Source organism: Silene latifolia, chromosome 5 (genome assembly GCF_048544455.1).
Source record: "Silene latifolia isolate original U9 population chromosome 5, ASM4854445v1, whole genome shotgun sequence".
Classification (NCBI taxonomy): domain Eukaryota; kingdom Viridiplantae; phylum Streptophyta; class Magnoliopsida; order Caryophyllales; family Caryophyllaceae; genus Silene; species Silene latifolia.
The window spans coordinates 78,606,733-78,617,858 of record NC_133530.1 but is presented as its reverse complement, the minus strand read 5'-3'; the positions used below and the strand labels follow the sequence as shown (position 1 = coordinate 78,617,858).

The 11,126-nt window shown below is 40.7% G+C and overlaps 1 protein-coding gene across 1 annotated transcript; it reads left to right on the top strand.

Annotated features, from left to right (window-relative positions):
• The first annotated feature begins 211 nt into the window (after window positions 1–211).
• On the top strand, window positions 212–2,207 carry LOC141655592 (uncharacterized). The gene is made up of 3 exons (XM_074462664.1): window positions 212–836; window positions 867–1,325; window positions 1,529–2,207. The coding sequence occupies exons 1-3, from the start codon at window positions 212–214 to the stop codon at window positions 1,543–1,545; spliced, it is 1,101 nt and encodes a 366-aa protein (XP_074318765.1). The 3' UTR covers window positions 1,546–2,207.
• Window positions 2,208–11,126: the final 8,919 nt, after the last annotated feature.

Here is an 11,126-nt window from a genome sequence, read left to right as displayed (position 1 = left end):
GCTATGAAAACTTACTAGACTCGTTACTTGACCCAAACCAACAAGTATAAGTCTATTAAACATACAACCCATTTGACCCGCACAATAATTTGATTCACACCTTGTTTTAACCTAACGCGACTCCCAAACCCAACCCGCTCATTACTCAATCTGATTTCGAAAATATACTTTCAAAATATATAAATATAATAATGTTTTAACTTAAACAAGAATGACAATGATGGTGCGATTCGTAACAGGTAATCATTTTGTTCGGATTTACTCTTCTCATTCTCATTCTCAATCTCGATTTGTTAATCATCTTATTGTTAATGATGATCCCCGATTATTTATCGATTCCGTTAGAGAACAATGCCAATTTGGGTTTTCTAGTGTTGATATTCCGGTTTCGATATTTCATCAATTGAACTCTCTTCGTCCTCGCCCTTCTATTATCGTCTTTAATCAGTTGTTTAATGCCATGTCTAAGAGAGGTGTGCACGCTAACATTATCACTTACAGTGCTTTGTTGGATGGGTACTGTTTGCGCAGAGAGATGGATACGGCAGAAAAGCTCCTTGATATTATGTTGAAAGATAGTGTCGTTCCTAATGTAGTGACTTTCAGTAGCTTAATCAATGGATATTGCAAGTCTAAAAAGCTTGACAAAGCATTGGAGATGCTCCAGGACATGCATCTTAAAGGAACCCGTATAACCCCAAATGTGTTCACTTATAACACCATTATAGATGCCTTGTGCAAGGATGGGAGACTCCAGCTTGCACTCGAGCTTTTTAAAGATATGCAAGATCGAGGTGTGTCGCCCAATGTGTTCGCTTACAATACATTGCTTGATGGCCTTTTAAGAAATGCATAGATTGATGCAGCGATCTCCTTACTTAAAGAGATGGAGAATAATGGAATGGCCCCTGACATTGTTACATATAGTATTTTAATTAATGGTCTTTGTGAAGCTGGGCGACTAGTTGAAGCAGCAAAGGTGTTCTCTTTTCTTGTAGTGAAGCGGTTGCGGCCAAATGTAACGACCTACACTACAATGGTTAAAGTTCTATGTAGGCAAGGGCTGTTAGGTGATGCAACAAAACTATTAAAGGAGATGGCGGAGAATGGATGTCCTCCAAATGGATGCACTTATAATACTATTATCAAAGGATTTCTAAATGCTAATGATATCACCATGGCTTTGGATCATCTTCGTATTATGAGAAGCCTAAGGTTTGCTGTTGATGACAAGACTGCCTCTTTATTTCTCGGCTTGCTCACTGCTCGTGATGTTAATGATAAAGACAAAGCTTTAGTTCAAAAGTATTTTTTGGAGTATGATGGTATGTGCCTCTTTGCTATTTTGATATCAATGTTTTGATAATGGATTAATGTCTGATGCGTTTCACGAAGCCTTAGCATTCTCTTGTGCTTTCTGAACTTATCTTTTGTTGTCAAATTGTTTGTGCATTGAAGCTTTGATGATGAACTTGTGAGCATCAGTTGGTGAAGTTAATCTGATCATTTTACTTATCTAAATTATCAGGGAAGAAAACAGGATGAATGTAGCAAATTGCTGTGTGTGTGATTGCCAAGAAAACATGGGTAAGCAGGTAAGCTCGTTACGATTGTGTTAACACAAATCAATGTCCTTGAGCTACATTTAAAAATGGGGAACATGAGTTGATTTTCTAATGCTAATGAAATGAGAAAGGCTTCAATGTATCTAATTGTCATGAAAAACAAATGCTTTGGAGCTGGTGATCACACTAATGGGTTAACTCGTATTGTATTTTGTAAGAGATGTAAACAAGGCTTTCCTGTAACTTCTGGTTTTCTGATTAGAGGTCCATAGATTGGTTGTTCTGATTTGCAGACTATTTCTTATTATGCCTAATATTTTCTGAGATATTGTCTAATGCTGATTTGGAGACTATATCTTATTATGCCTAATTTTGAAGGTTTATCAGGCAAACGGTACTACCATATTCCGTCTGAAAGGTTTAAAAATTGGTAAGCCCACTGCTGATTTTTGACAGTTGGCTTAGCATATACTTATCTTTCTTCAATGGTATAAGTGTATAACTATAATCTTCTCTTGATTGTTTCAAAAATTACGAATTTGTTCCTCATTCGTGTTAAAGGTTATCCGAGACCGTCATATATCGCAGTTGTCGTGTGTTAATAGTTTCCTCGTATTCTCATCCGAGCTTCATGACATATGATAGTTGACACGCCTAAAATGTCGCACTTAAAGACGGCCAAATTAACAATTTATATACCACTAAACACACTAATTAGCACTAATTATAAACTAGTATAATAGCAAGCTAGGGATCGAACCCAAGAGAAGATGGGTTTTGCCAAAGTGAAATTAAAAGAGTATTTAGAACAATTGTGACAACAATAACAACAAGTAAATAAAAAGGGGGGTTTTGGGTTGAGTTTTCAATTGTAACCAAAGCAAGAGAATTCAAACAAGAGTGTAGAACAAGCAAACAACCAAGAATTTAAGATGGAAATTAATCAATATTAGGGAAGACTTAACCCGACTCAAAGCTAGGCACTTTAGTTGACAAAATCCTTCAATTAATCCTTCAATTATATATTATCACCCTATTGTGAAGATAAATCTTCTAAATCTCCTTAAAAATGGCCAAATGACAAGGAAATCACACTTAATCAAATAACCCAACTTATCAATTCTACCAAGTAGAAATCACATACATTGGACAAATTAATAAGAAGATGTGAGCATAAGAGATTCAATAGGGGTAATTAGACACAATGAAATCACAATTAATGCCCAATTACAAGTTAATCCTTTGCTTGCTAATTAAGCCAAGAAGAAATCACATTCATTAACTTAATAACAAGGTGTTGCTAAGATGAGATTACAAGTAAATCACACTTAATAATCTCAACAACAATAAATTAAGGAACTTGATTAATTAAGCAACAAGGAAATCACACTTAATTACTCAACATAAACAAGGATTCCAAAATTCAATCAATAAACACAAAAGGATTAACAATGATAATTAAAATTAAAGAAGGATTAAAGGATCTTACAACCAAAGTTTAAGCCTTGAGCCGGATTAAGATTGGAGATTAGTTCTCCATAATTAGATCTAATACCCAAGTTAAAGATGAAATTCCCAAATTACAAACTTGATTAATAAAAGTGACAAGATGATCCAAACCTAATTGCAAAACATTGTATTTATAACATCCCGTAACCTAAAACTTATGGGCTTAACAAAAGACAGGCCCGTAATACAAATGCTAATCAAAAACTGTCAAACCCAGAAAAATCGCACCGTGCGAGTTCTGAGTCTGGAAAACTCGCACGGTGCGAGTTTACTCCTGTAGTCCGCCTTTCTTTCTTGATTCCTTTGCTCCTTTGGAAGGCCTCCTTGGTGCGTTTCTTCAAGCCTATCATTGGCTCTTCCTCGGACATTCCTCTTCTATCTATTGGCTTCTTGATCTTCACTTGAACCATGCTAAATGGCAAAGCACTCGGAATTGGTCAAACAATGTAAAAATCGTCACAAACCACCCCTAAATGTTACCAAATGATAGTGCCAATAAGTAGTAGAAATGGGAGCTCATCAAACACCCCACACTTAGCCCTTTGCTCGTCCCGAGCAAACTAGAATAAAACTACTCACCACCTAGGCCAAGAAGTATGGGCACTCCTAATCCCCTCTCTTCACCTCACTTCTTCCTTCTTATATCATCCCTCAACTAAGCTCATGGTCACTTTCCTTCATAGCTCCAATAAATGACTAAGTGACCCAAAAACCACCAATATGAACCTCTCTTCTCTCACGCCCCTTCCTTATGTCATCCCTCAACTAAGATGGTCCTAAGTCCACCAATTTCACCAATACATCATTCCCAAAACTCAACACTTCCTCCTTATTACTCCCCCTTATCACTCCACTTGGTAAAACTAGGCCACCATGGTCACTAAAGCATCTCCTTTCAACCAATTTGGCAACCTCAAAACACCTCCATTCTTCAACAATTCACAACAACTCCACAACTCATCAATCAAAACACAACTTCCCAACAAAGTACAATACAAGTCAACACAATCCCATGCTTCAAGTATACCAAGCACTAGTAACAAAGTAAGCTTCCAAATCCCCCTCCTAGTCTTGGCATATCACTATCCTACCCTTCCGGCCTTCTAGAGCTCCACCACTTATGTCACCAACTTCAATGGAAATAGTCAAGTATGTGACATGATTTCAAGGCTTCAAAGAGGTCACATGATTTTTTAATTTTTCCTAATTCTCTCATTTTGCCTAAACCGCCCTTTCGGGTTTTCGGTTTAGCTCTTTTCCTCACCTCTACTCTCGTGGCTCGCACTCTTTTCTTCATTTTGCCCGGAGCGCCCTTTCGGGTTTTCACTCCGACCTCGGCCACTTTCCCATTTTTGCCTAGGATGCCCTTTCGGGTTTTCATCCTAGCCGGGTTTTCTTTTCTTTCTTTTTCTTTTCGTTTTTTTTTTTTTTTTTTTTTTTTTTTTTTTTTTTTTTTTTTTTTTTTTGAATTGAAATACAATGCATGGAATTGAAATATATCACAAAATTTACATGATATCAACTCATGTCCACCCCACACTTAAATCTTCACTTTGTCCCCAAAGTGTGAGGTAAACACTACACCTAAACTCACTCAAGAGTGTGAGCTTGAGGCACCTCCAAAGTCGGGAGGTCCTCCTCTTCTTCTTGCTTCTCTTCTACTTCTCATCCTAGCCCTTTCGGCTCTTGTTTCCGCAACCCGAGTCGCACTATACCCTTGGTATTGGGTGGGGAATTGTTGCATGAATTGAGCGTTCATCGCGGCCACCATATCAAAAGTTGCATTTGAAGTATAACGCAACTCATCCAAATCTTCCTGATAATGGTGGTAGCGGTTTTCAGTGATTCCCCACCGAGCATTCTCCGTTAATTGCATTTGGGAGAGGGTAGATTCAATGCTTGAAACTCGGTTGGTAATGTTGGTTTGCCATGATTGAAAACCCGGGTAGTCGAATTGATGGCCCTAAAAGGATATTGTGGTTGTTGTTGTTGTTGTTGTTGCATATGGGGAGGAGTGAAATGTGGCTCATCATAGGGGGCATTAGGCATGGGTTCATCAAATGGTGCATCACTATGAGGCATGTCACCAAAAGTTAAAGCCCCCCCCCCCCCCCACTTGCGGTTGCTCTCCTCCCTCATCCTCTTCCGGCTCAACTACTTGGGCTCTATCAACCCAAAGGTACACAAAATCATCATCGGGGGGCATGAAGAAATCTTTCGCACTCCCCCAACCCAAAGGTGGTGAGTCGGAGGGACGGGGTAGATACATGTAGTGCTTGGAATTTAGTCCACCCATGCACCAAATGACCAAGGGAGCGGTCTTGTCAACCACCTCAATCACTTTTGAGTGCTTCAAGTAATGGTAGTCTATGAGACCACTACCATCAAGAGGGTAAGCATTGGGTGGAAATGACACACCCGTCTTTTGCACGATTAAGTCGATCATACCACCAATAAAAAGGGTACCCTTGGGGTTCTTTTGAAGTTCAAGGCACCCACTTATAAACAATTCCACCCAATCCGGCACTCCCCTCCCTTCCGGGGTCATTGACCAAAGAATTTGTATTTGTTGGTATTGCATTTTGGTGGGTTCGGTCATGACCAAGAAATTTGTGTTGATGTGATGGCTAAGGAGGCGTAGGACCGGGTTGGGGATGGTGGTATTCTTTGAGTTCCCGTGGCGTAAGTCACCCGTCATTTCGTTCCAAAAAGTACTCATCAATGCTTTATCAAGTTTTTCCTTCACGGGGGCCTTGGTGATATGTAAGGCCTCACGAACCTCATCATATGACAATGTATGGGTGAGGCGGCATGCCCGGAATTTGATTCCCGGGACCTTGTCCCTCCCCAATTTTACTTTTTCCAACGATGACAAAAACTCATAGGTGACACCCCTTCGGGTGGGTGCGGCAACATGAATGTAGGCTTCAAGCCCAACTTTTTCTAGTAGCATACGAGTTATGGGAAGCATTCCCAACTCGATAAGAAGGTTCTCATCAAGAAATTTGGTTTGTGCCACGGTAGACACCGCGGCAAACTTTCTCCAATTTGAGAGGGCCTTGTCTCGGAGGCCCTCCTTTCCCGAATACTCACTTTCATCATAATCCGCGGCTCCCTTGGATCCTTTCGAGGAGGAAGCCGCAGTTTCTTTTCCTTTTCCCATTATAGAACAAGTAGAATCTCAGAAAAACACAATTTTTGAACAAAATTTTGGGTGAGGCAATTGATCAAACACCTAATATGCACTACAAGAATTGTTGTGCTAATTAGTTATTTGCTAGAAAAGAAACACCTCACAAATTAAAAGGTTGTTTTAAGGACGAATTCAACACAAATAAACAACTAACTTTCGAATTTGAAGTACCCTAATTCGAATTTTAGTTACTAGAAATGACAAGGAGAAGAATAAGGTGTTATACCTCCCTTTGATCCTTGTTCGGGTTGTTTGGTGAAGAATGCTAACCCAAATTGCTCAAAGTCGTCCCTTAAAACTGATTTGCAAACCCAAATCTTCAACTTCTTCAATTCGTTCAAACCCTAGGCTCGAAATTGATGATGATTCCTCGGATTTTTGCAATTTACCTTACCCAAATTGATGTTGGGCGATGAAAGTTGATGAAACTTGAAGGTAAATTGATTGATTTGGGTGATTTGAGAAGGATTTTGATGGTGGAATTTAGGGGTTTAGGGTTAGTGAGGAAGAGAGAGGTTGAATGTTGAATGAATTGGGAAAGAACAAGTGAATATGTCGTGCGAATTTGAGCCGAAAACCGCACTTCTCGAAACTCGCACGGTGCGAGTTATGGCTTCAAGAAAGTCGCACCGTGCGACTTTGCTGCTGTATGTTGATTTTTTGTTGCTTAATTCTTCACTTTAGCCAATCCTTTTACCCATTATTCTTCCTTCCTTTCTTCACATATGCCCTTGAGTTGATATCCTAACACTAAAACACACATTAAACCATTCTAATATGCCAAAAACATTAATGAAAGTGCAAATGATTTAATTTATTATGCAAGAAGTAAAGGATGTAAGGAATTGAAACATGAGAAATTCAATATGAACAATGCAAAATGACAAATGCAATATAAACAATGCAATGCGGAATTTTAAATATGCAAGGGAAAGAAATATTTACAAACTTTTGCCGTTTATTTAACGTCGATGGCTCGACAAAGTTGCACTTTCATCAATTTGAGTAGATTGGATCAACAAGATGGAGTGTTTCCACTTCACCCACTTCAATTCCTTCATGATAATGCTTTAGCCTTTGCTCATTCACTTTCAAAACTTTTCCGGATTTCAAGCATTTGATTTCAATTGCTCCATGTTGAAAAACTTTCACCACTTCATATGGTCCCATCCACCTAGACCTCAATTTCCCCGAGAAAAGTCTAAGTCGATTTTGGAAAAGTAAGACTTTCTCTCCCACTTGGAACACTCTTCTTGAAATCATATTATCATGCCATGCTCTTGTTCTTGCCTTGTAAATGGAAGCATTCTCATAAGCATCATTCCGGATTTCTTCTAACTCTTGTAGTTGAAGTTTCCTATGAAGTCCCGCTTCATCCAATTGCAAATTGAAGGATTTAACCGCCCAATAGGCTCGATGCTCAACCTCCACGGGTAGATGACATGATTTCCCAAAAAGTAAGCGGTAAGGTGACATCCCGATTGGCGTTTTGTAAGCCGTGCGATAGGCCCACAAGGCATCATCTAACCTCAAGCTCCAATCCTTGCGGTCGGGATTCACCGTCTTCTCAAGGATAGCCTTAATCTCCCTATTAGAAACCTCGGCTTGACCGTTGGTTTGAGGGTGATAGGCGGTTGAGACTTTATGAAGTACCCCATACTTTTTGAGAAGAGCTCCAATGGCTTTGTTGCAAAAGTGAGTACCCCGGTCGCTTATCAAAGCTTTTGGAAAACCAAATCGAGAAAAGATGTTGGTTTTGATGAATTCTCCAACCACCTTTGCATCATCGGTCTTGGTGGCCTTAGCCTCCACCCACTTGGAGACATAATCCACCGCCAAAAGTATATAAACATTCCCACAAGAGGCGGGAAAGGGTCCCATGAAGTCAATACCCCACACATCAAATATTTCACAATAGATCAGGGGTGTTTGGGGCATTTCTCCTCTTTTTGAAATATTACCAACTCTTTGGCATCTATCGCATGTCTTCACCATGGCATGAGCATCTCGGAATAATGTGGGCCAAAAGAAACCGCTTTCCAGCACCTTTCTAGCCGTTTTCTTGGCTCCAAAATGCCCGCCACAAGCATATTCGTGACTAAACCGGAGAATTGACATGATTTCGGTGTCCGGCACACACCTCCTTATCACTTGATCGGCACAAAATTTCCACAAATAAGGATCATCCCACACATAGTACTTGGAATCACTCTTGATTTTGTCTCTTTGATGTCGAGTCAAACCCGGTGGAAATTTGCCCAAGACCAAGTAATTCACGATATGTGCATACCAAGGTTCGGTAGACATCAAGGCAAGAAGGGCTTCATCCGGGAAGGTCTCCTTTATTGAGCTTTGTGGTACCAAGGAGTCTTCTTGGATGATTCTACTAAGATGATCCGCCACCGTGTTGGTGGAGCCTTTCTTGTCCTTGAGTTCAACGTCAAACTCACTCAAGAGTAGTACCCATCTCATCAAACGGGGCTTGGAATCTTTCTTAGAGACAAGGTGCCTCAAAGCGGCATGATCCGTGAAGATGATGACCTTGGCTCCAAGAATATAAGATCGGAATTTCTCTAAGGCAAACACCACCGCAAGAAATTCTTTCTCGGTAGTTGTATAGTTCCTTTGAGCTTCATTCATCATTGTCGATGCATATTGAATAACATGAGGTGCTCTTCCCACCCTTTGGCCAAGTACCGCGCCAAGGGCATAATTGCTTGCATCCGACATGATCTCAAACGGTTCATTCCAATTGGGAGGTTGAATTATAGGTGCCGAAATAAGCTTCTCCTTGAGCATATCAAAAGCTCCCTTGCATTCTTTACTCATGACAAATTCACAATCCTTTTGAAGTAGCTTGCATAGAGGAGCGGCGATCTTGGAGAAATCCTTAATGAAACGCCGTAGAACCCGCATGACCTAGAAAGACCTCACTTCACGCACATTAGTAGGATAAGGCAAGGTGCGAATGGTATCGACCTTTGCCTTATCAACCTCAATTCCCCTAGAGGAAACAACATGTCCCAAGACTATTCCTTCATCAACCATGAAATGACATTTCTCATGGTTGAGAACGAGGTTGGTATCAATACACCTCTTTAAGACCCAAGTAAGATGACTCAAACAATCCTCAAAAGATTGACCATGGACGGTGAAATCATCCATGAATACCTCAATAAAGTCCTCAACATGGTCCGAAAAGATACTCATCATACACCTTTGGAACGTCCCCGGGGCATTGCAAAGGCCAAAGGGCATCTTTCTATAGGCAAACGTTCCAAAGGGGCATGTGAAGGTTGTTTTTGTTTGGTCCTCGGGTGCGATTGGGATTTGAAAATACCCCGAGTAGCCATCCAAAAAGCAATAAAAGGCCTTTCCCGCTAACCTCTCCAACATTTGATCCATGAAGGGAAGCGGGAAATGATCTTTTCAGGTCACGGCATTGAGCCTACGGTAGTCGATACATACCCTCCACCCATTTTGAACTCGAGTGGGGGTCAAAACACCTTCATCATTCTCGACTACCGTTAGCCCGGATTTCTTTGGGACAACTTGGGTTGGACTAACCCATTGACTATCGGATATAGGATAGATCATACCTACATGAAGGAGCTTGAGTACCTCTTTCTTCACAACATCCATCATTGGAGGATTCAAACGTCTTTGTGGTTGTCTAACGGGCTTTGCTTCATCTTCAAGAAGAATTCGGTGCATGCATAAGGTGGGACTAATGCCTTTGATGTCGGCCATTGTCCACCCAATTGCTTCCTTGTGTTGCTTAAGAACTCGGATGAGAGCCTCTTCTTGCTCCTTAGTAAGCTTGCTTGAAATAATTACCGGTAAAGTTTCTTCATTTCCTAGAAATGCATACTTCAAGTGGCTTGGTAAGGGCTTCAATTCAACAGTAGGAGGCTTGACAATAGAGGGAACAGGTTTCTCCTTTGGTAGCTCTTCTAACAATTTGGAAGAAAGGAAGAAAAGTTCGTGGACAGAGGAAAACTCGCACGGTGCGAGTTCTGGCTCTGGGAAACTCGCACGGTGCGAGTTCCCTGCTTTGTTTTCCTGTTTTCTTCCTTTTCTTCCCATTCTTCCATTGGGGGATTTTCCTCTAGGTCCTTGATTGTTTCCTGCAAATCACAAGACAAAGCATACCCCGTATCCTCTCCAACCAATCCATTAGTCAAAACAACATTTAATGGATCAACTTTGCACAATTCATACACGGTTTGCACAATTGGCTCAAAAATTTCAAGAAAACACAAAGATGAAGTCTCGGATGGGTATTTCATGGCCTCATGTATGCTATACTCAATCTTTTCCCCCTCAAATTCCATTGTGAGGCGGCCACTAGATACATCAATCTTGGTGTTAGAAGTTCTCATGAAAGGCCTTCCCAATAGAATGGGAGTGGAGCCTTTCTCGGGTTCCATTTCAATCACATAGAAGTCGGCGGGGAAAAGCATTCCCCCCACCTTCACCAAGACATCCTCCACAACCCCTTTAGGATAGATATTGGACCTATCGGCCAAAGAAATGACCGTACGAGTCGGTTTCAAAGGTCCTAACTTAAGTGACTCATAAAGGTAGTTGGGCAAGACATTAATGGATGCACCTAAATCAAGCATAGCATGTTGACAATCCAAATCACCAATTTTACAAGGGATGGTGAACATGCCCGGGTCACTACATTTTTGTGGCAACCGTTTTTGAAACATTGCCGACACATGTTCACTAGCCCTTACCTTTTTCATGCTCTTAGCCTTGTTGGTCCTCTTAGTAGTGCACAACTCTTTCAAAAATTTTGCATGCTTGGGTACACTACTAAGAAGATCAAGAAGAGGAATGTTTACCTCTACTTT

Coding starts and splice junctions, on each gene's coding strand:
- LOC141655592 (XM_074462664.1), top strand. CDS start 212: ATGACAATGATGGTGCGATTCGTAACAGGTAATCATTTTGTTCGGATT. Junction 837..866: donor TTACAATACATTGCTTGATG/GCCTTTTAAGAA, acceptor AGATTGATGCAG/CGATCTCCTTACTTAAAGAG.